Genomic DNA, 25638 nt, shown 5'->3' on the forward strand with positions numbered 1-25638 from the left:
CTCTGTCTTTATTGCTTTGATTCCATTACCCCTACCCAGCAGCACTCTATGATGCCCTATGTGCATCATAACCTTTGACTCTAGCCAGTGCTTTAAAGCTTCTGCACTTTGCCCTCTCCTATTTGACCTAATGAAGTATACCTTTATAATTGCCCGTGTCGCTATCAAATGCACATACAAGGGGGGTGCGGGGGCACTGAGGATAAGTCTGTCCAGTAACCTTTTGGCCTTTTGTCCATCCTTTCTGCTTGAAGCACATCAGGTTTCCTCCACCTTCCCACAATCTCATACTGTATTACTCTACATGTCAGAGTTATTGATGGTGCTTTAGAAATATTTTATTGGTCAGTCATGACCTTTGACTGGGGCAATGCAAACACTAACCCCCCTAAAGCCTCCTATTGACTTGGATATATGTATGATCAGCTGGCTAATAGTATAGATTTAGAATGGCTGAAGACCTAGTCATTTGGATTTTTCCACTGTGAGGTCAGCATTGCATTTTCTACTGTGAATTTGGAGGATCGATCAGGGTTAGCTCTAATAAAACTATCCACTGATGCTTAGGAAAAGATTACTTTTTTTTAAAAATTTAAAAGATTAATATCAATGATATATTTGAATAAATTCTTTTTTGTCAAATTTCCAAAGACCAATGCATAAATATCCAAAAGTAAAATGTCATAGGCACTTTAACATGGTAAATCTTTTCCTCATCCTACCCTCTTGTCTCCTCCCAGTATTTGATGTAAAACTCTCCATCAATGGAAGTATAGCTTGCACTTAAGCACCTACAATTAAGATAAGCCTAGCCACAACTGGACAATTACCTGCCAACTAACCTTTTCTGGAGGCACTTAAGAAGGTAAGGACCCCCGAGGATGGATGTGCCCTGAGTAGAACAAGCTCTTCAACACGCCAGGGAGAGAGAGAGACAGAAGGGGAAGGAGGATGTAATGTATGAGAATAGGGGGATAGTGAGAGTGTGTCAAAGAGAGAGAGAGAAAATGATAGAAATACAGAAAAAGACAGTATCATGGTGAGATTACCTAATCCTCTGTCTGAGAGGAGTATTTGAAGGACCTGGTGGTGTCAGACATGAGGGGGCTTTGTGGAGGTTTACCCAGGAGAGGCCAGCTTAGCGGGGGAATCTAGTGGAACACCAGGTGACCAGTGCTCTGTCCCCAAGCACAAGCCTCAGCTTGTGGCTTTGTAAACACTGTTAAATTGATTGCAGAGAGCTGATGAGATTTCCCTGCAGCCTCGGTCATTATCACATTGTGGAGTAGCTCTAATTCACTGGTCCTGAGGCCTCTATGAGTTGTCACTCAGTTTTAATGTTGTCCCTTTTGAATGTAAGTGACACTGTTTCTGTCATAAGCGCATATCTCTCAGGTTGTGAAGATGCAGAGATTTCACATGTGCAATGAATTTAAACACTGAGGAGGACTTCATTTCCTAAATCATTGTGCAGCATTTTTAGCACCAGTGAGGGTGTCTGTGCTTCTGCACAACGGGGTGAGTTTCAGTACTGTATGATATCTGATCCCAAAAGCCCTGCAGGGCAGCCACAGCAAATCAACAATGGATTAATGGATCTGGGTTTGCTCATAAATCTCTGTGGGACTGGAAAGCATTCGAGAACAGTCAGCCTGTAGTGGTGCGCTTAATGTTACAGGCAGTTTGGGTTTCCCATCGTTCAAAGCAGTGACAGAGTAGTAAAGATGTGGCAGCATCTTATGTCTGTGTTAAATCAGTGAATGTCAGAAATGCTAGATAGTCAGTTTGCAGTGCTGAGAGCTGTACCAAAACTGATTCATTGGTGCAGATTTGTTTATAAATAACTGCAATGATTTTCCATAGCTCTCAGTGTCCAGTAGAATGACTTCATACACCACAGCAAAGACAGGAAAAAAAAGGGTATGTTGTGGTGACATGCCCTAATTCACTGGTGTCACTACAACCCGTCAACCTTAGCCTTAGTGCGTTAAGGCCTTGCCATAGATCACACTGGTTAACAGTTAGCTGTTCCTGCAGGTGTGTAGGGAATGGCAGTAACAGCCTCCATTACTGGAGAGAATGGCCCAACTCCCATAGCCCCCTCCAGACAGTGCTGTCATTACCCATCCATTGTGAGGCCTGAGAGGAAGCTGTAAGTACGGCAGACTTATAGCTTTGTTAGGGTGGCTGGATGCTCTCCTCACGTGCAGCGCAGGATAAGGAGGTATGGCTGTATGGAAGCCCGATAGAGTAATAGAGATAGAGGACGAATCAAACACCCCTATGATGCCCCACCACGATCACCACACCACCCCCTGATGTGGCTGTGAGTTGAGTGCATGGTGGAAGGTGGCGAGGGTTATTTGGTGCTATTTTTACAAGAAACGGGCTGATTTGTCTTAGGCCATTACCGTCTATTACAGCTGCGAGTCTTGGGGAAAAGGTGGGAAGCGGCAGACGCTGGCATTCTGCCTAAAGAGAAATCAATGAAACAAATTAATCCTTCGCAGGCTGCAGTGACACCGTAATCCATCATTCAGGGGGCGCTTTTACACGCTGAATCAGGGAGCAAGTCAGGGAGGAGGAGAGCTTGGCGGATGGGTGGGTGCATGTTGGTTGAGAAAGGGTGGTGGGGGGAGAGCGGGACCAAGCCCCTGGGGGACAGGGGCAGACATCCATGCTTCAGTAACACTGGGGTAACGGTGGGTGGTGGCAGGGAATTGAGTGGCTCTGAGCCCTGCCTTTACATCCTTGAGCTGCCTGTGGACATACATAGTAGGAGGAGGAGGAAAGGGACGTAAACACAATCAGCTAAACTACACCATGAACAAGAGCATGGTCATGATTACACACATATTTTCTGATTTTTTTTTTTTTATGTCATTTGATGGCTATTTTAATCCCACAATGCTAATGGCTGATGCTGAAAATCATATGAAAGTTTTATAATTTGCTTCACACTAAAAATGCAGGCAGCCAGCTGGTCAATAATGTGTGGGAATAACTAGGATGTCAAAGAAAGGAGGGAGCACAAGGAAAAGAAATGTCTGATACTGGACCTTTGCAGGGATTTTACTCCGTTCATTAAGATCTGGACAACCTAATTAACAATATGCAAGAAGCTCACCACCTTCTTGTCTATGATACACTAAAGCGCAGCCCACCACCTCACAATTCAAAGCACCGAGGTGCATACATGCGCTGTGATTTGCTGCGGTGATGCCCCAACACAGAGCCACTTGGAGCACAGATGTATCTGTGTGATTGAAACATGTAATCATCTTCCCTGTGAGGAAACAGTGTTGTCCAGGCCAAGATCCATGTGGAGCAGCTGCACAGTCTGTTGAATCTTGTAACATTCGACATCAAATGGTACCACAATTCGAGTGGGAGTGAAGAGTGAAAAACACACACATACACGCATAGCAAGATTGATGTGTTTTTTATTAAGATCTTTGCTGTGTTGCATTGCCTCTTAGTAATCTTACATCATTATGAAATCAAGTTCAAGAGCATGATCCATTCAGTGCTACTGTCTCAGCCAGCTTTGTTGGTCTCTAGGCTCCTTTGCAGCACTGTGGCAGCACAGTCATCGATGGTGACTGTGTGTTCATATAGCAGTGTCTTTTGTAGGGAGGTTTTTTTGATGAGGTTGATTCCATTAAAAAAAAAAAACAACAGTTTATACAGAAACACTACAACAATGCCATTTTAACACAGGGCTCCACTTACCTTTACCAGCTCCCAGGAATAGGAACGCTAGTAGTTCCCTCCTTTCTTCCTCAAGACACAGGTGGTAACATTCTGTTAGTAAAATCTGAAGAAAAAAAAAATATTGTGGGCGGAGGAATAAAAGCGGGGGGGGGGGGGGGGGTGAATGTGGTGGGCGAAGGGAGAAGGAAGGGAGAGGCTGAGATTAGGAGTGGGTGGGGCAGCAAAGAGGAAGGGTAAAGGGAGTAAAAGGACAGAAGGCGAGGAGGGAGGGTAGGGGAAAAATCGAAAAGGATGGAAAAATGTGGGGATATTGCAGCAGAGCGGATGGTGTGAGGGAGGCAGTGTGAGAAATGTTGCCGGAAATGCTAGAGCCAGCAGTGTGTGTAAAAAACCACACTGCAACATTTCTCATCCTTGACATCACTGACAGGCTTTCCAAACACACACAGTGTGCTTTCAAAGTGCACGGTTGTAATATTGAAATCTTTACCACAGCTACTCCTCTCAGATCATATTCTTTTGTTTTCCTTCCTTCTGTAAACACAGCAGATGTCAGGGATATTAAATTTAACCAGTGCTGTAATTCTTAATTTGAAGGGTGTGTGCTTTAAGATTCCCACAGCAAATACAATAAAACATGTTTGTGTGTAATGAGAACATTCTTTGACTCGCTCTCAAAGTCGTAGAAGAGACACACTGAGAGGAGTGAAGGGGTGAGGAATGACGGATATGAGGAAAGGAGGGGAGGAGGACAGAAGATTGTTGTGGAATGTTTGCAGATCTGGCCAGAACTCGACCATCTCATTTGTCAGGGCTTGACCTCAGCTCTGGGGTCAAAGGTTAAAGGGAACATCTGAGGGAAACTGACTCGGCTATCGCACACACACACACACACACACACACAGACAAGTAAACACACAAATGTGTGAGAGTGTCTCTCCTTCTGCATGCTCTCACACATAATTCAACTCATGCGCACTACATCTGTATATATCATCATTAATATCCATCCCAGTCTTATTTGTTTTATTAATACTGAGTGTTATGTTGACCTCTAGCTATGAAAAGATTAGCTAGCCAGTTTCCCAAAAGCATACCAAAGTCTTTTTCCAAAACAAAGCACTGAAGAAGAATTTGAGTTCCAGGATGCTTGGATTCATTTCTGAGTAGAAAAGCTTGGAGTGTACTTGATAAACACACACTCCTGTACATAATGAAACAGAACAAATCGGAACTGGGCAATGCAACTCGAAGAGAGCAGCTTTTTAAAATCAAAGCAAAATTGTGATTAATTCACTTTTTATGTCATATTTACCACCCTTTATGGCAAGTGGTCACCGGTACTCATGCTTCTAAGCCGAGGGATCACTGTCACTATACTATAATCAAACAACACTTGCCATAAATTACATCTGAGTGTCAGTGTCAGCCCTTCACCACACCAACATGTCCCACTGTGTGTCCAAGCGGCAGGCCACCGTGTTCCTCTTTGCCTGTGAGGTGACAAACAACACAAACTTAGTTACAAAGGGCAAGGTTAACCACACAGAATCACTCAAACAAACTCTCTCCTCCGAGTTTCAAATTAAAGTGTAGCAGGAAATGACAATGTGTGTGGCCCGTTTCAGTGACCCACATAAACACCAGACACCTGTGAGTCATATGAAATTAAAACAACTGTGCTGATGGCAGCTATGCCTCGCATACTGAAAACAGTACAAGTGAGTTGCATTTGAGTTTTCATGAATTCATCTACAAATAAAGTGAAGCAACAACTCACTTAATGTGACTGCACTTCCAGGCGCGTCTACGCCCCTGTTAGGGAACAAATTGTTCATTTTTGGTGTTTAAAATGCAGCTTCTCTCCCTCTTTTGTAAAAAGAGACAGGTAGTGCAGTAAGCTAATATTCATGGCTTTGAGGTGCATTTTAAATCACACACCTTTGTCATTCTTTGGCTGGAGACATCAAACAGGTGCTATGAATAATTTATCTTAAGAGTTTCACATTGATAAGGTCACAATCTGCCAGGTCTGGACACTAAACACAGGCCATCTTCACACCTTCACTTCGCTGTCTTTTTACACACATGTGCGCTCACACACAAACACAAAACACACTCCTTCGTGTGCGAGTGTGTGTGTGAGAGAGAGTGAGTTAGAGGTGTCTTCTGATTTAAATATATTTTTTAATGTGATATAATAATAACTACTTTATAAGAAATATTTCTCATTCAGTATTGATCAATTTTATAGCACAAAATATTTTCAAAGTTGGTAAACGTGCACAAAATATGCCTCTCACTCAAACTGCCTTTGAGAATTACTGGGAAATGATTTCCTCTGTACTGATGTAAACTAGACTGCAGCACTGTGCTCAGTTGCTCGTGGTTCAGCAACGCTACATTTCTAATTAATCCCCTGCTGTGTGTTGATTTTTTGGAGGAAAAAATGAGAGGAAAATAGTGCGGTGCTTATATTATGCCACTCATTTAGTTTCAAAGCAAGAGATAGGAAAACTATGGAAAAGTATCACCAAAGGTCATCAGTCAGCGCAAGGCACCATAGCCCACAATGTAAACATCAGTGTGTTAAAGTTACCAGAAGTGAACTAATTAGATTCATATATATTGAGTGATGTGAATTTACCTGCCATAAATATTTAGAAATGGGAGCTAACTCTCATAGGTGGGTCCGTCACCCCACTACACTGCTATGTGAGTGACAGGACACTATGAACATTAAGCACACAGGAAAACACTCCTCCGCTGTGCTGACACCCCCTTCCTTTTCTCCCCTCCTCTGTCTCTCGCTTCTTGTTCGCTTCCCAAATAACCGCAGTACTTCTTAAAAAGGTTTTGCACTCTTCTGTGTCGGAGGGTAATCTCGCTCTTCTGTCGCTGGGCTATATTTCTACAGTGTGTTGTCGGATAATGTGAGGATGGGATGAAAGGTAATCTGCGTGCAGAATTCCTAAAGCTCCCTTATCCTTGTTGAATTTCTCAAGAATTCCACCTTTGGCCCCCCAGTTTCCCTGAAATAAATTACCTTAAGGGTGAGATGCCTTCACGAACCCCCGGTTAGGGATTTTTTTTTTTTTTTTTTTTTTTGCGTTGCCCTCTTTAAACTCAGTCAAGCAGGTATTAAGTCTCGTTCTAATTCACTTTGTTGCTTAGGGCTGCATCTCTCCCTGGATATTTGACAGGCACTTGGGGAATGAGACAAAATTATTTCCCAAACTTGCACGGAAATAGTGCTCACAGTATTAAAATTGTGTTGTGTTGATCATTTCTGATTACAGTGTTGCATTAAGTTGACACAGTAATATAAGCAGGTCGCTTTTAAGCCAAACCCTCCGGGCACTGACAGTCACAAGCCCTTCTGATAAAACATTTTCCCATGTCAGTTAATTTTCTGTTAGTTTACTCTGTGTATTGGGCTTAGCTACTGATTGATATACGCTAGTCTTCCTTCCACAGTGGGTTCCTAAGAAATCCGCATGCTGTTGAAAATCTGTTTCCCTTCATCTAGCTCCTGGTACTTAAAGTTTGGTTTTTTGGTGTAGTACAAAATTACAGTGTTTGCTCTGTGGAACCACGAGGGTTTCAGTGCTAATGGATTTATAATCTCCGTCTCTGGGACCATCCAGAGTAATTAGCACATAGGCTCTAAAGAAATGATGGTTAGTGAGCAATAAAGCCATTGCCCATAGCATAAACTGACAGTCCCTCCAACTTAACCAACCTCAAGTCTAATTGGGAAAGTCGTTGCAGTTATTGTCCTCAATTATAGTCTGGGATTCTCAATGCCTGGAAAGAGACTTTCATTCATCACATGTAAAACTGAAGGAGCTCATCTCCGCACGCACAGATCTGCAGTTAATATAATGAGAAAATAAACATTTATTTGCGTGTAAACTAAGGTGACGTAAACTATGGGGCAATCTTTTTTCTTTTTTTCTTTTTTTTTACAGCTAAACTACATTTTAACAGTCATATACAATTTTAAGATGAAAGCACACGAGAAATGATCAAGGTTACTGTTGATAATCATGAGATCACACATATCCGTGGTTGCTGGTATCTGTTTTTAAGCTAAAAATTTAACTTTTTTTCCTTGTTTTGGGAATCAGTAATACATATATATATAGTTTCCATTAATAATTAGTATATCGTGTAGGTTGTCCAGTGTCAAATGTTTAGGGCTCCAAATGGTTGTAGCTCATAGGCTATTACAGACCTTATATATTCCCACTATTTCTCACGAATCGTCTTTCCATTAAGAGCAATTAGATTATGTCTATTGAAAGTTGCTGATCCATAGGGGGGGGGGGGGGGGGGGGGGGAGCAATCGGATAAAAGGCGATTTCAAGTGACCTTCTCGTCCCTTTCACACCAATCCGAGCCTCCAGAATAATTTGGGGATCAGATTTGGACAAAAAGAAGCCCTCCCACCCCCACCCCCACCCCCTACCCCCCTCACCCCAAACTCCTACCCTTCACCCACCCCTCCCTTTTCAACACACAACCACTCAGAGCAACAAAATCTTCAATTCAAAAATAAGAATTAGTTCTTCCTTTAAAAAAAATAATTAATTAAGGCTTGCACGAAATATGAAATGTATTTATTTTTTAAGCCTATACTTTTTCAAGAACAGAGTAATGTGTTGGGGGGAGAAAGTCTGCACTGCAGGAACCAGGCTCCTACTTTTAAAACCAGGTCAAAATCTGAGTTGTTTCAAACAGGTCACGTGAACAGGTTATTGTTATTTTATGTTGTTTCAGCGTATATACAAAAACAAATGTACTTTTGTTGCGCAACCAAAGCAGCGCAAATCGAAGTGCCTCTGCAGGTCTACTGTTAACATGAAGAAAGCAAATATGTTGGAAGCCAATTTTTTTTTTTTTAAATCCCCAAAACATGTATTGAAAGATTACCAAAGGATTAAAGTGTGTATTGTCCTAATTTGTGGTGAGTTTGACTTATATATTGTAAGGTTAGATGCATCTAATTACGATTCTTCCGGTTCAAAAAATAAACACATTGCCCTGATGTTAGTGCTTTTACTTGCTGGTTTAATTAATTAAAAATATATGAAAATATATATATATTATATATTTATATGAGATACACATCATCATCTCCGCTAAGTGACAGTCGAACTGTTATGGCATTGTCACCAGCGCACCAACGGTCCGCTTAGAAAACACTAAGTAGCATCAAAATGATGAAAATAACGTCTGTCACAAACTTTTTTGTCACACTCCACAGAAGCAAGATTTAAAGTTATTTGGTGTGGCTGCATCTTCTTCTCCACTTGACTATTCATCAGTGTCTAGTATTCAGAAGAAAAAAAAATATTCAGGACCAACGTTGCTTATAGCACCAGGCATAAAGGTGTCCATCACTTCATTCCTTTTGGTCGTTTAATTCTTTTAATTTAGCAGGCAGGTGTTGACGTCGCAGGGATCAGCTGTATGTGGCCCTTTAGCTCGGCAAGCAGAGACACAACACTCCTGTGTACACAGGAGGCGTTTTGAGCAGAGGCCCCTGGAAAAGGGAATCAACCTCTAAGCTCATACAATGTCTTATTGAATATGCTGCGGCTACAAACTCTGAAGAGAGTACACACAATCAATAATAAACAGACCTGGATTTTTTTTTTCTTTTTGTTTGTTTGTTTTTTGTTTTGTTTTTAATCTCTACATCAGTTTGCATCGTTTTAAATGCTCTGAAATGCATCCCTGTTGTCATCTGGTGTTTTATTAGGGAGCCTTGCACTTATGACCTCAGTGTTTTCCCAACTGATTGTGCTGGTTGTTGGTTTCAGCTGTGTTAAAGTTGCATTTAGCGAGCTTTTCAAAGTCTAAGTCTGTGTGCAGAGGGCATTATTGATCACAGATTTGGCAAAACCGTAATGTGCTTCCTATTCTTACAAATGTTTATCTAATAAGGTCCTTTGACAAAACTACCATGCAAGGGAAATTTAAACAGTCCTAGAAATTCTATTTGTGGTTTATTCAAGTTTGATTGCGATGGAAAATGTCAGGCTCGTCTATTTCAAGACCATAATCTGTTGCAAAGGAAACCATTACACTGAAGTTTAGGGAAGACTGCTGCTATATAACGCGCAAATGCATCGATCACTTGAATGACATCGTTTGATGATGTGATTATGTCGTTCTTTAGAGGTTTTCAATGAGTTCATATTTTATAGAGGCGTGCGTATTTTTCTGCACGATTAAAAAGTATAAACCTGAGGTACAGCACGTGAAAAAAAAATATTGCTTGGCTCATTTAGTATTAATTAGCATGAACTTTATTTCAGCAGGGGAGGATTAGGTTAAATGTTATTATGCAAGGTTATTTTATAAAACCGTTTGGCACACGTTTTGTCCTGGAATATGTTAAACCTGGCCCACACTGCTCATCGTTTATTGTATATCACTTTTCATTGCACTCCCCACATCGATAGTGCTGCTTTGATAAAAAGATTAAAAAAAAAAAAAAAGATTTTACATGTTGCCTTAAATTTCCTCACAGCAATGTTTTCTGGTGCATAACAACTTCTTAACGGAGTACTGATTTTTATTTGATTTTTGTATATTTAATTGAATCTCTAATATATGCAGCTCGTTATATACTGGCTAAACTGGCACTTGGAAAAGAGTGTAAAAGATGGGAAACGCCTGGGCTTCTCGATCAGTCTTTTAATCCGGTGACACTATCGCTGAGACAAACAGACGGTTATCGATCTTTTCATTATGTGTTCAACCAACAAACAGCTTCGCAGGTGAAGTGCACGGGACGAGCAAAAAGGGCTCCTATGCTTAGTTGTACTCCAACCAGCCTGCACTAATATCACAGCCATCTGATATACAAATCAGTGGGGAAAATGTGAAACGAGTCTCTATCGTCGCCGTTATCGTGGAGGGAGAAATGAGACTGTGCACTAGTTAAAAAGTTGTGACTTTGACACGACCCGGACTTCTATATGCTTTAAAGCAAGCGCTCGTGTGGCGGGACTCAGAGAATTTTATCCTTGTTTTCAGAAGCATGCGTGTGCAGGGCAGAAGAAGTGAGAAATAAATAGTGCACTTGCCTTATCGGTGTCTGGTTTGCCCACGCAGAAAGCTGCTCCGCTGCTGTTAACCACCGTCGATGGTGCTTCTTCTTTTAATGTCCTGCCGTCCACTTTCTCCTTTTTACTCTTGCCGATTCCCAGATTCTATTAGAGCGTCTACCCTGCTCCCATTCGCTGTTCCTCTCACTCTCACTCTCCTCTCCACTTCTCCCGCCGAGACCCTTTCCAATCTGTGGAGTTAAATCTTAATGATACACTTACAGAAAAAAAAAAATCTTTGTCCGATTTAATCTTATTGGTTTCACCTTTTCAAAGAGCTGGAGATATGGCCGGGTAGTTTCAGCAGAGTGTCCGAGACAGGGACGGGAGAGAGAGCTCTCTTGTTGAATACTTAAAAAACAACCCATCCCTCCTATGCGTTTACAAAGGGGGCACTTGCATATTAACGCTCCTTTATATCTGCTATTATCTCGGTGAGGTTAAAGCTCTGTTTACAACAACTTTATTTAATTAAACAATAATTATACGTATTATGGATAGTTACTGATTTTCAGCAAGGTATTACCATGTTTTTGGAGATGTACGGAGACGGTTTGGGTTTATTTTCAACCTTAAATTGCGTGCGATCAATATGCTAGAGTATTTTTTTGAAAGTACATTTATTTGGCTGTAATAACACATATTTATTGATGTTCCTTGAAAGTTTTCTTGTTTTAATTATACCTTCTTAACATCAAAACAATTGTACGTGTCATCACCTCATCAATGAAAAAGAAAAGGATAAAAGACAACATGGGCAAAAGTCGAACTTTTATATTTTTAAAATAAGCTTTTACGATTTAAAATGCATGTTTGATGACTTATGGATGCATTGATATCAGGCTGTAATTGTACAATGTACGCTAGATGGCAGCGCGATCCAGACATTTTTGAGTTGGAGAGGCAGTAAGCCTGCAGAAACCCTGATGCAAAAAAAAAAAAAAAAAAAAAAAAAAAAAAAAAAAAAAAAAAAGCCGGAATCCCCATGCAAATTGTCAGTAACTTCACATTTTTGAATTACTGTCATTATTAAGACATAATATGACACCGGCACAGTGATTGTAGAGACTATAGGACCTTGGTAATTATTGAATATTGCTCATTCCTCGCTCTAATTTTAGAGATTTTTCGGCCGCTGGCAAGGCATCCCGTTTGTATAACACTGTCTTTTATGCATCATTCTTCCCACTGACATTCTCTTTCTCTTATTAACTGGTTTAAACTAAACGTTAAGTTTTAATCAGCGAGACTGTGCCGATTACAGGCAACGACGTACCGCAATGCGCATGCCAAGGACAAAACAGCGTGTGAAAATATAAATCCACTGCAAAACATTAATGACATCCGTTAATTCTATAATGAAGATAACAGTCCGAGACAAACCATTTTGAAACTTCGGGGAATTTCTGAAGCAGAAGCCCCCTTTCGCCGCTGCGCACATTTTTTTTAATTATTTTATTTGTCGTGCGTAAAATCTTTGTCCACTCTTTCCTTTACCCCGCTTTTTTTTTTCTTTTTTCTTTTTTTTTTTTTTTTGCTATTCTGTCCAGGGTTTCTTCCTCTTTTTTGGTGACAATAGACGGCCCATACTAATCAGGTTTCAAAGTAAATAGCAGCGCGGGGCGAGCTCAATGTAAATTGTGCCTGTCAGAGCCCCCCCCAACCCCTCCGGTCGTCGATGGCAACACTGCAAAAAATATCCATCCTCAGACCTCAGTCAGTTCGGTACTGGAACTGAAGCGGGAGACTGAATCTTCTATCCAGGGGAGAGATGCTTCTACTTGTTTCTAATGCCCATCGATCTATCACTGTAAAATCCATAGCATCAACTATTAATTACTAAATTAATCTCCCCGCGTGCTTGGCTTTATGTCAAGATATCGACTCCTAAAATATTCTGCAAACGACTCGAAGTACGATCGGAAACAAGGGGAATTCTATCAACTATAGTTGTTTTTCTTTTGCTGCATTTTCAGAAAAAAATAACATTTGAACATGTGAACAGGAGACCTAGTGACTTATTGGGATGGACACTTTTTGCAGTGAATGAACGGAGGGGGACTCTAACCAATGGAGAGAAAGAGAGGGCTTGGCTATAACCTTAGCCTCCCATTTTCTCTCTCCCTTTCCCCCCCTCTCCTCCTCTCCTCCTCCTCTATGCAGGGCTCTGGCCAGTCAGTCGCCTTTGATTATCAGTCTCCAGCAGCCCCTCTCTTGGCTCCTTGACATGAGCACCATATAAGGCGCAGCGATCTCCATAGAAACGTGTCAGTTTCAATAGTAGTGTCAAAGTTCACTATATACAGACATTCGCGCAGATCCCCCGTTTCGGAAACATTGCTCTGCTGGTCCTCCCGTTTAAGCGCATTCATTTTTTGGGTCTCTCCTTCTTCTTGCATATTCTATCAGTTGTTGGTGTTTTTCCTCTTCTTTTTTTTATCTTTTTCTCTTCGTATCTCCATTCCTCCTGCTGGAGAGAGGTGAAACTATACATGGGCACTTCATTCGGCGAAACGCTTTTCTTTCGCTGCCTGGCGAGATGATGAGGTTTATTTAAGAATATAGATGTAAAAATCCAGCTCTTCAGTTTTTCCTCCCCTCCTATACGACGAAGACGGGAGTGTAAAGGAGCAAGGGGAAGAAAAGAAAAAGGAATTTATCTCCGCAGCACTTTGGATCGCGAGTCTTTCCAGCAAAAAGCTTCTTTTTTTTCTACTCGTTCCTGCGTCCATGTGAATCGCTCCTGCCTTCCCTTTGTGGCTATTTTATATCAAACTGCAATTTGTTACGTCTGGACTCGGGTTTTCCTACAAGATTAGGGATTCCTGAATGGCTGACTGCAATTTACCTTGGAACTGGCCTCCCGATACTTGCATATCCTGATCGGGTGCCTATTCAATCGCACTCCTGAATTTTGAATGTATTGATCGCGTTGTACTCTCCTTCTTACCCCATATGAGATTGCGTGCTCCAATTTGACTTTGCACTGCCCCGTCTTTTGAGATCCCATTTTTCTCCTCTACGCTTCATAAACATCGGCGATCATTTCGCTTTATAGCACTTTCCGGGGCCGAGATATGGCAATGGTAGTTAGCGTCTGGCGAGATCCGCAGGAAGACGTGGCCGGACCTCCGAGCGGCCCCAACCCAGCAGCGCAGCCGGCAAGGGAGCAGCAGCAGGCGGCGTCCGCGGCGCCGCACACTCCGCAGACCCCCAGCCAGCCAGGACCCCCGTCCACGCCGGGAACGGCCGGGGACAAGGGGAGTCAAAATTCTGGACAGAGTCAGCAGCATATTGAATGTGTGGTTTGCGGAGACAAATCGAGCGGCAAACACTACGGCCAGTTCACCTGCGAGGGATGCAAAAGTTTCTTCAAGAGGAGTGTACGGAGGAACTTAACATACTCATGTCGTGCCAATAGGAACTGTCCCATTGACCAGCACCACCGAAATCAGTGCCAATACTGTCGGCTGAAGAAGTGTTTAAAAGTGGGGATGCGGCGGGAAGGTGAATATTTATTTTTAAAGCCCACTTATGATTACGCATCATCCTAGTTGCAGAATAACAGAGCTGCCATGTTGCATTAAGGTCACAGGCTATATAGCTGGGCATACTGCAGTCTCCATCCATGTTTGAGAGGGATGTTTGCATGAATGGTTAGTCTGAGAGAGGGGTAAAAAGGCCAGTGCAGCCACAGCAGCTATGCTCGTAAAGGCAGGTCGCCTGAACAAAGCGACTCGTCCAGCTGACCCTTTTATTTTGTTTTTTCTCGCAGGCTAAACTGTACTGTTTGCAAGCAAAGGCATTAAGTAAAAACAAGCCCATTTTACGTATAGGTTTTAGAGCAGATGAGTGGTTGTGTGTGCGTGTGTGCCTGCTATGTTTGTCTCTGTGTATGTGTGTGTATGTACAGTGTGTGTGTGTGTGTGTGTGTGTGTGTGTGTGTGTGTGTGTGTGTGTGTGTGTGTGTGTGTGTGTGTATACAGTATGTGTGTGTATGTGTGTGTACAGTGTGCAAGGCTAATAGTCCCTACCATTAAGTATCTGCAGCTTACTAATGTATAATTGTACAGTGGGATTTGTAACCCGAGTTTGTGTGAATGTAAGACGAACACACTACAAACCCACGTCTCTCTGGCTCCTTACGCTGACTAGACAGCTCAAACACGCTAAATAACGTCGCTGAAGTTGTTCGTGGCTCCTTGTTTAGCTTGGTGCATTACAGGCCTTATAACTTTGCTCTCTATGCCAGGTGTTTGATTCCAATTTATGTAGACATCCCTCCATTTAAGCCTATTATTTGCAGTACACACTACAAGCCCATGCATAATGTACACTGACTTGCATTATTTTTTTATTTTTAGTATTAAACAATTGCTGAAATCCTTTTAAACCTAGCTGAGCCCTTGATGTGGGCAAAATGTGCAAATGTGCCTGCATTTAACAGTAATTATCAATCGTATTTCTAATACGTTTGGCCGATTTTAAAAATTATTTTTCTAAAACAAGACTCCACGTAAATGCAGTGTTAAAGTAACATGTAATTACGCCTCAAAATGTCCATGGTAGATAAATTGCTAAATCTACTTTTGGATAACAAAAAATGTGTGTGTTTTGTGTTTAAAAGAGGACATATTTTCATTTGCATTCAGCCCTAATGTATATTCTACATCCCTAAATACAAATGCAGTGCGAGGAATGAGGGACATAGCATATCTGTTTTGATAAGATGTTTATAGTGTCGATAGAATAATTTGCTGTGAAACATTACAGTCTTACGATCAGTCTACAGTAGTCAATATGTTTTGAAAAGCGTGCTGAATTTTTTATTTCAGTGCATGCCTTTTTACTGAGGAAAAGCACCCAAGCTGCAGCTTGCATCATGGTTGTAGTACTCATGAACAATCTTTATCAGTTCTGGATGCACATTTCCTCTTTTTTTCTTTCTTTTTGTCAGCGGTTCAGCGAGGACGAATGCCTCCAACCCAGCCCAACCCAGGCCAGTACGCACTGACGAACGGGGACCCTCTGAATGGCCATTGCTATCTGTCCGGATACATCTCGTTATTGCTGCGGGCCGAACCTTACCCGACGTCCCGGTACGGGAGCCAGTGCATGCAGCCCAACAATATCATGGGCATCGAGAACATCTGCGAGCTGGCGGCTCGATTGCTCTTCAGCGCCGTGGAGTGGGCGAGAAACATCCCTTTCTTTCCCGACCTGCAGATCACCGACCAGGTGTCCCTTCTCAGGCTGACGTGGAGCGAGTTGTTTGTGCTTAACGCGGCCCAGTGTTCCATGCCTCTGCATGTTGCCCCTCTGCTCGCCGCTGCGGGCCTCCACGCCTCCCCGATGTCCGCGGACCGCGTCGTGGCTTTCATGGATCACATCCGGATCTTCCAGGAGCAAGTGGAGAAGCTTAAGACCCTGCACGTAGACTCGGCAGAGTACAGCTGCCTCAAAGCCATCGTGCTTTTTACATCAGGTGAGTGTTCCACATGTCACACAAAAACATGCCTAAAATCAAATGAGGCCTAGTTCTAATGTTATTGGGTGCAGGCTCCTAAAGCGAAGCACTGTGGCATCAAGAATATAGCTGTCAGGTTTAGGCTGGTCACAAATCTGAGATTACGAGATGTTTGTGTTGCCGATGAAAGCTATTTTGTCAACAGCTTGCTACATATCCACTTACATGCAATTCCATGTCAGCTGTAGCCGCAGCATAAGACGTGTAAACAAATCCAGATTGAGTAAGCGCATCAAGTTTTTCAAGTGCATCACTCACTTCAGTGCTTTTTTAAAAGGAGATAATTAACATTCTCATGTGTAAATATTTTATAATTGTTGAGTTTAAAGTTTTCTGAACATGTCTGAACCGAGACTGAAATTGTTCGCCTCCATAAATTTTGGAACAGGTGTCAAATAATTGAGCGTAAAGATTAAATAGTCTATCACCGGGTGATATATGACAGCTGATGCACTTATGAGTGTCGGTGCATGCTTTTATCCTCGCTTTTCGTGTGCAAACACATGTCTTGGGGGGCCAGGAAATAATCCTTAGCAGATTGAGAACAAAAAAGCTGATGAAAGTTGACTAGTAGGCTGTGTCAGTGGATCGCTTCTGTAGGACACAGAGCAACACTGCTGCTTAGAGTGTTTGTTGATTACTTAGAGCTAACCGATTAATTTTATTAGTTATTGGGAATAGTTTCTTTCACTGCACAGCTTTGAAAAGTAATCAGCAGCTTTTCTTAAAAAAAAAAAAAAAAAAAAAAAAACTTGCGTAGTTCATTGTTTCATTGACGGCCGACTGGGGCGAGGTTATAAAGGTCCTTATTTATGCTCGATGCATAATTTGGATGCTATTTTGGAGTTAGTCGTGTAGGCTTGCTGGCGGTAGGCCTGTTATGTCAAAGGAGTCTGTTGATTATGGGAAGGAAAAAGGAAAGTCTAAACTCGCTTGCAGGCCTCAAAGTACTTCTGAACTTACCTCAAAGTTTTGACCTCATTGTCTCACGTTGGGCCCATCACAAAATTCTGTATTTAGGTTACATATCATCTACAATTGCGCACGCACATAATAAAATATTCAGTTTTATTGTGGTTTTCAGATTTGGTTTTATATTGAAATAATTGGCACATTCATTATCCCTAGAAAGCGGCATAACATTTTAATGTGAAGGAGGTTACACTTGTTTTTTAGTGTGTTTCAGTGATAATTAGGCCTTTTTATTATTAAATTATCTTCACTGAGAGCTACAGCTTCACATATATATATATTACCTTTACTGTTTCCATATTAAATTATATTATGGCTATATTCTATTCTTTTATATTTAATTAAATTACGTTATTATTTTATTATCATATATGACCTTCTATTATTTTTATTATATTATCACAAAATCCCCCCCACATCATATTAAAATATCTTACAGTGTGAATATACTGTGATTCGCTGCGTATTATCAGAATTGAAATTATCTAAAAAGTTCAGTGCTCACCAAAGTCAAACAAAAAAGGAACTCAGAGTTTGTATTCCAAGCTACGAAACCGCCGTCAGCCTTTACTTTTCCTCTTTGGTGAAAACATTACCACATAGGTTTTCCTACAGTTGGAGAACTTAGTAATTGTTTGTATTTTTAGTTTCAGAAGCCATAATAACTACTTCAGTTTGGGGCTTTGACAGTTTGGTTAATTTGATACGCCAATTTTTGGTGGCTTACTGGGAAGTAAATATATGTTTAAGACAAACAATACGTATTTGGTCTCAGTTACCGTTTTAGGTAATATGACAGCCTTTTAGATTCGCTTTGCTCAATATTAGCCCACACATCCTGTAATGTAGCTGTGTGTAGTGACATAGCTGACTATGTCCCCTTTTTTTATTGCACAGCGTTTCAGTAATTCACCCCAGATTACCCAGAGAAACTCCATACACACATTAACATCCTCCATGTTTTCTAACAGATCATTTAGTTAGTTTGATAGGATACAACTGGTGTCGGCTATAGAAAGTCATGTGGCACTTTGCCAAGATCAGCGTGGATTGTTTGCCTTTAATAACACCCGACTTGTCAGTATTCGATGCATAAATAATAGTGGTCAGGCTAAACTATTCCACAAGAGTTCAGGATCATTGTCTTGCATTAACTCCTTATCCACATGTGCACACTGTGGCGTGTGTGTGTGTGTGTGTGTGTGTGTGTGTGTGTGTGTGTGTGTGTGTGTGTGTGTGTGTGTGTGTGTGTGTGTGTGTGTGTGTGTGTGCCTTTGCTAACTCAGAAATAGTCATTTGCGAATCTGGAAGCTATCTTTTCCTGTTTCCCAGTCTACTGAGGTTATGGGGTGCAGTGCTGCAGACAGGGCCTTATGGAGAGCTATGGGGTGTCTTTGACCAGCTTTCTCCTGATGCATTCGTTCATATGCAACATATTTTCTGCAATGCTTTGAACACCCTATATGGCTGCATTGCAAAATCCACGCCAAGTATTAGATTTTTACAAGATATTTCCTAATGTAATTAATTTCAGCCCCATTGATTGCTGTAGATTTTAAAAGGGACACTCAGCGTTAATCCAGAGGGATTTGCATACATGGTGCTTTGACCGGCCGGACAAGGGTCACAGTAAATCACCCCGAGATCTCAGCGTTGCCCCCGGGTTCATAAGGTTATTGTGTCTGGCCATAGTGAATTATAGCACTGAGAAATTAAGAATGGGCTTTAAAGTCCCTGTCCAGCGCTAAATGTATAGTGCTTAAAACTAAAGCAGTCGTTCTTTAGTAGTTTCCACAAAAGCACGCCTTACTACAGGATCTTTTAAGGACAGCCTAACCTTCATGTGGGATCATATGTGAGAGCGGTTACACTGTTTGCGTTTAGACGTTTATAAGCAGCGCAGTACGCATGCCCTGATTGTGAGAAAAACAGATTTTTTTTTTAAACAAGAGATTAAAACCTGTAAGACACTAACAAGACTGATTCAAGCCTTATTTGCCTTTGCCCGTATTGAAGCGTGGCTACATATCCCACCAGTTACCACCTAACTCGTCTCGCCTGCGTGGAGCACAGGCTCATTTTCTGACATTTTATGTCGCTTCTCTGTGACTATTGACTTCACCTCCTCTAATAAATTTGATTGCTTTTAGGGCCCTGTCCTATAGGCTCCATCGAAAAACAGGCCAAGAGTGGTCTATGGAGAGAAGAGCGGCAAAATCACTTAACAGCTTACTACAGAGTAATTAGGTCACATTACGTCTAGTGTAATTTCAGATTCATCAGTGCCGTTTATGTTTCCTTATACTTGAATCCCAAGAGTCCAGACATTAAGAGCAGGGGCCTTTAGGCCTGTAGCCTACCTTTCGTATTTTGCCGTACTGCCCACCACTTCTTACTCTACATGTCTGAAATACTTTACATGACATTTAGGACTATGTTCTTGTTGCTTGTTGCAAGGAAAGGCAGCGGTATCGTCCACTGAGCTGTGCATCCCCCTACTGCAGCAGCAAGTCCCTTGTTTGTTCTGTAGGCTATAACAGTCCCACTCGCTCACTGTGATGTAGCATGTTTGGGCAGCGTGTTTGTTCATTCCACATTGTCAATAACACATAATGGCGGGTGTTGAATGATAACCAGAGCGCTTTTGCAGGACACAAATTAGGTATGGCAAGGTGTGCACTTGCCAAAGCTAAGCCTGTTTGAGACAAAAAGTGACCATGTGCCTATTCAGCGAATATATCGGCAATACGAACCTTTGCACACCTTCAAAAATCATTTTCAAAGATAATGCAGGACTATGTGGATTTGTTTCTGTCGCGTGTATGTTTCTCTGCGTGCTTGGTGGTCTGACATAGTTTGGAATATAATTTTAATCATACATTTATTATTGTTTGACTTGTTCCTCTAAATTTATGACATCAACGATATCAGATTAAGGCATTTTATCCACAACGTGCTGTACCCCAGAGCTTATAGACCCTAACCACAGTGTATTGTGTGTGTGTGTGTGTGTGTGTGTGTGTGTGTGTGTGTGTGTGTGTGTGTGTGTGTGTGTGTGTGTGTGTGTGTGTGTGTTCCTCAGACGCTTGCGGCCTGTCGGACGCTGCTCACATCGAGAGTCTACAGGAGAAATCCCAGTGCGCCCTGGAGGAGTACGTGAGGAGCCAGTACCCGAACCAGCCCAGCCGCTTTGGGAAGCTGCTGCTGCGGCTGCCCTCTCTGCGCACCGTCTCCTCTTCGGTAATCGAGCAGCTGTTCTTCGTCCGTTTGGTAGGTAAAACTCCTATTGAAACCCTCATCAGGGATATGCTATTATCCGGGAGCAGCTTCAACTGGCCTTACATGTCCATCCAATGATCCTTATATGAAAGTGGAAAAAAAGAGAGGAAAAAAGGACCAAAATTCAGCACCCCTCACCCCATCCTCCTTCAAGAAGACTATATATAGGACCTTTTCTGAGAAACTTGGAAGACATTACTTTTTTTCTGTCTTCTGGGACTGTGATGGAATACATTATGTACAGAAAAATATTGGAACTGGACTTTACACCTGTGTAAATCCACTCTCATCTTCAAGAACAAAACTCTTCATTTTGTAAAATACTAGTCTTTATTTTACTTTTTTGTAAAAAATACAAATAAAATGAAAAACATCATATGCGCAGTAAGAAAAAAGAATCAAGACTTAGCGGGAAAATAATGTTTCCAAGCAATTATAAGAATTGTCCTGTGTCTATGTACCTCTCTGTTTTGTATTTTTTCTGGTTCTAAACCAGGGTTTCTGTGATTCTATACTAATAATTTTTTGATATAACCTTTTTGCTTCTTATAATGAGTGCGATATATGTTGTCGAAGCTATGTTCTCCAAGAATTAAAATTGAAGTGAGAATTTAAAAACAGAAAAATAAAGAAATTTAGACAAATAAGAAACAGTCTAATCGCTATGACAATATCACCACTGATGGTTGAACTTTTTCCCAATTGATACGATGGACCTGCAACAGCAGCAAACTGACCTCCAGGACATTTTTACTGACATTTTTACTCCAGGACGTCTGGGGCGCCTTTACCCGGACCATAAGTGCGTGTGGAGTCGATCATCAGTCACAGAGGAGAGACATGAAAATCAAAAGCACTTTTAATATATCATTTCAAATACATTTTGTTTGTTTCGTCTTGAAAATTTTCATTGTTTCTTGAATTTTATTGGTTGTTGCCTTCAATTTGCTTACTCCATGATGCAGCTTTTTGCAGAAGGGTCGGTTGATGAAGTTGTGTGATGGTGACTGTACTATTAAAAAAGAAATAGGCAACGATGTCTCATTCTCAAGCGTTTTCATGAAAGCAAATGTCAAGATGCTATGGCTTATTATATGCCATCTGAGGGAACATGTTATCTCTGTGCGCTTCCAGTTTCTTTGAGAAAAACGCAAGTAAAGCCCAACATTTACTGAGTCAGACACATATTCTAAATACTTTTTGCCACTAAATCGCCTAACAGTGAAAACGAGGTGCACGGATTTCGTATGGTAATTACACAATCGGCGCATACCTTACATTTTAACAGACCCACTGACATAGGCAGTGCGGATGCAACGGAAGAGAGACTATACGTGAGGAACTACAGCCGTGAGCTCTCTGCCAGCCTGTGAGCGCATTAATGTTTAATATTTTTCCCAGACAGCAAGGGAAGCCTGCGCACCACACAGAGCCACCTCTGTCCTTCCTCCTGTGGCTTAATCAAGGTGATTCTCCACAAACAATATTCCCCTCTACCCCGTTCTTAAAACCTCTGTCTTGATAGTGCTTTGCCTCAATATTGATGTGGGCGTCATTTGGCAAAAGGGTTAGGCCCCGCTGCAAAGCTGCTGTGATATGCGTGATCAATCTGGAAAATGTATTTTACAGCATGTAAGCCAGTCGATAGGAACACCGAGTGTGATGCATTGTGTGGGGATAGAGAGGAGAAAGGAGGGAGGGAGGAAGAGAAAGAAAGAAAGAGGGGGTAGAGAGACTATTGGAGCCAGTGCTGAGACAAATGAGAGAAGAAATGCGTTGGGAGGAAGTCAAATGTATGTATGTGTGTGTTTGTGTGCGCGCGCGCATGTGTGTCCGCGAGGAAAACTAGAAAGAGGCAAAGAGATGTAGCCCTGCTTTGCCTCATACGCTCAGGGTAATGAGTCCATCGATAAGTCTTCAGTGTGTTAGATGGGTTACCTCGAGTTGCTGTCCTTGCATTGGCCTGTTTCTGACAAGCGTCCTCTCTCTTTTTTTGTCTCCATATCCTCCCCAAGTGACAAAGGAAGCCCGGTTATTTACCTGAATCTACCCACACTGGCAATACCGCATTACACTAACACCTAGAGTGATAAAATGTGATAAGTTGGAAGGCGTTATGAGGTAGAAAATGGGGTTTTGGTGTGACAATTATTAAATTTGCCTGTTATCCCCCCCCCAACCCACCACCACCCTTCATCATCAGACGTGTTGCTTGTCTGCCATATTGCCCACATCTTCATCTGCTGACTGGCAGTGATGAGGGACAGTAGAACAGGAGCTGAACTGCATGTAGCACGTTACAATGGCTGAATTTGATATTGCCATATGTTATCTACCTTATAGGACTGGGGGAGGGGGGATTTGTGCCGGTGGTTTATTTGTTTTTTTGTTTTTTGTTTTTTTGTTTTTTTGCTTGCTTGCTTCGTTCAAAGGCTTCAGTATTAACGTATTCATTAGTTGGTGCTAATGTACGAATTATTGGTAGGTTTTGCTTTAGGTTCTCCTGAGCTGTTCTCTCACAGAAAACATTTTGTCTTAGTATTATGACTGATGTCTGTTTCTGCATACTGCACCTCTCTCGAACCTGTCACTGGGCCACGCGCTCTGCTGTCACCTGAGATACTGTACACGTATAAATTATCTTCAGTTTGGATGTTGTTTCCGTGTTGTGGCCGTGATTCTCCCCGAACCTTAGGTCAGATGAAAGTTGCAGAATAATCAGCTGATTGGGTCTTTATTTTATTGGTGGAGACAGAATGAGATACATTTTATAAAGGCAATCAAATAAAATGAAAAATAAAAACAGGGAGACATAACCAGCAAAAATGCAGCCTTAAAAACGCACCATGGCGCTGCTATTATTTAGCCAATTTTTCTTTGGTGTGTGTGTGTGTGTGTGTGTGTGTGTGTGTGTGTGCGCGTGTATGTGTGTGTGTGTGTGTGTGTGTGCAATTTTATTTGTTTGTTTTTCCAAATAATCCAGAGGATAATTTCCTGGATGACGAAACGGACTGTCCGTAATATTTGTTTATTTATTTATGTTTATTTATTTTATGTTTTTTAAGAAAATTAATATGGATCCTCCATGGTCATCAAAGAAGTTCAGAATGCTTTTGTTTTATGTAGCTCTGGTCTAAACGGTTTGCTGGGTTATTAAACGCAGCTTTCAGCTGGTTGTCTCCACATAATGTATTCAAAATCCCTCTAGAGTGACTATCTTTTATCCTCTTGCTGAGAGCATTCTGTTATACAATTGTTACACTGCAGGCTATATAAAGCAACAGTTCAAAAACAGATAAAATGGTGGCATGTGTTCCCAATTAACGTTTCTGTATAGGCTGTGCGAGCAAAACACATGAGGACTCTTGGAAAAAAAAATATTTTGTATTTACGCAGTGTACCAATTTTGACAGAGGCTTAATTTAGTATATTATGTAACACTTCAAATATTAAAATAATACGCGTCAAACAACAGCGATGTTTTCTTAATTTTACAATCGGGCGTTTATCAACAAATGTCTTGTGTCCTGATGTGATTACAAAATTAGTATTAATTAAATGAAAGTTTGATGCTGTGTGTGTTTTTATAAGACAAAAGAAAGTGCACTAAGAGAAAACTAAATGCACTGTCAGATTAGACCATAGCTGCGTTGGGTAAAGGAGATAGATGTGTTGTACACTTTAGGCTCCATTTGTGTCTCTGTAATTTCGGAAACTCCGGTTACCAAAGTCTTACTACGAAATGAGTTAAATAACCATTTACCTTTGTCTGGTTTCATTCATCAAACCACAAGTGGAGGACTCCTAACACGGGGGGCTATTTGTTTGCTTTACACAAGCAGCTGGGTGCGATTTCACGTTTGAGATATCTGTCTGAAAGCGAAACATTTATTATCCTAAGTTGTCAGCGAGCCTATTTCTCCAAAACCCTCAGTGCAAACCAGTGGTTTTATGCAGCAGTGGAAATGTCCTATTGGCGTCACACGTCACTACATTTCACTTATAGTAGCCTGGTTTCCCCGGTCACATTTGACAAATACTGTTGTTTGAGACAGTAGCAATTTCTAAACAGCCGCTGCTTGTATTGGTGGGAGATGATGGGGTGGGAGTGGGGGGGGGGGGGGGGGGGGGGGGGGGGAGGGGCCTGAAGTATGACACGGCTTATTTCTCATACTGTCTCGTGCGTAAAAATGACGACAACACAGGACAACAAGTGCTTCACCGGGTCTAACAAGCACAGACAAGACAAACTTGCAAAATGGCTGGGAGCACACGGTGAGGACGAATGTCCAAATTAAACGGATTCCCGTGAGGTGTTTGCTGTATCTCTGCAAACAGTCCGTTTCTAGCTGTGCTGAGAGTGCACAGTCAATGGGGAGAGGCGTATCGTGTGATTACAATGTGTTGTTCAGAGATCTGTCCGCAGACCACATAGGCAACCTTTAAGCCATGGATCAAATCCAGCCCTTCGGGGTATGGAATATGCCTAGTTGTGAATGTGACAGAAGGGGGCGCCTCCCTGCGCGCGCGCGCGTGTGCACTCGCGTGTCTTTCAGGACTGTCACAACTGTGTTTGCAGGCAAATGTTAGGATTTCAATATATAATTGTGAAGTATGTATGTGTGCGGGCTCGTTCCTTGTCTGCCTGTGCGTAAAAGCGTGTGTCTACCAACGTACGTACGCGTGTGTGCGTGCGCCACTGGCCGAGGGAGAGAGGTGATTGTGAAAAAGCCCGGATCGCTGTGTAAGCGGATCCCTTTGTGTTGATTTAGGAAGACGTTTGCTGTATATAACGTTCAAGGCTGATAATATCATTGCCTGGCCAGATAAATAAAGCATTGGCCAAAACCATCGGGTCAGCTATCGATCCGCTTTTTCTCCCTGAGAGAGTGGGGGGTGGTGGGTTGAGAAGAAGAAGGAGAGAAAGGGAGAGAGAAAGGGAGAGAGACCTCACTCATTAGCATTCCACAGCCATGGACTAAACGCTGACAACTAACAGAGATATCCAGCTCTACACCACTGCAT

At 41.9% G+C, this 25638-nt stretch overlaps 1 protein-coding gene across 2 annotated transcripts; it reads left to right on the forward strand.

Annotated features, from left to right (window-relative positions):
• Nucleotides 1-13016: 13016 nt before the first annotated feature.
• On the forward strand, nucleotides 13017-21662 carry nr2f1a (nuclear receptor subfamily 2, group F, member 1a). 2 transcript variants are annotated; one of them, XM_030737405.1, is made up of 3 exons: nucleotides 13017-14342; nucleotides 15796-16320; nucleotides 20417-21662. In XM_030737405.1, the coding sequence occupies exons 1-3, from the start codon at nucleotides 13913-13915 to the stop codon at nucleotides 20689-20691; spliced, it is 1230 nt and encodes a 409-aa protein (XP_030593265.1). In that variant the 5' UTR covers nucleotides 13017-13912; the 3' UTR covers nucleotides 20692-21662. The 2 variants fall into 2 exon arrangements, with proteins under 2 accessions (XP_030593265.1, XP_030593264.1); XM_030737404.1 differs by having other exon boundaries at nucleotides 13018-14342; nucleotides 15793-16320.
• The last annotated feature ends 3976 nt before the right edge of the window (nucleotides 21663-25638 follow it).

Source organism: Archocentrus centrarchus, chromosome 9 (genome assembly GCF_007364275.1).
Source record: "Archocentrus centrarchus isolate MPI-CPG fArcCen1 chromosome 9, fArcCen1, whole genome shotgun sequence".
In the NCBI taxonomy this organism is placed as follows: domain Eukaryota; kingdom Metazoa; phylum Chordata; class Actinopteri; order Cichliformes; family Cichlidae; genus Archocentrus; species Archocentrus centrarchus.

Bases quoted from the DNA above. Each gene is read 5' to 3' on its own strand.
- nr2f1a (XM_030737404.1), top strand. From the start codon at position 13,913: ATGGCAATGGTAGTTAGCGTCTGGCGAGATCCGCAGGAAGACGTGGCC. The intron at 14,343-15,792 runs GTGAATATTTAT...TCTTTTTGTCAG, and splicing joins AGTGGGGATGCGGCGGGAAG to CGGTTCAGCGAGGACGAATG. The intron at 16,321-20,416 runs GTGAGTGTTCCA...TGTGTTCCTCAG, and splicing joins CATCGTGCTTTTTACATCAG to ACGCTTGCGGCCTGTCGGAC.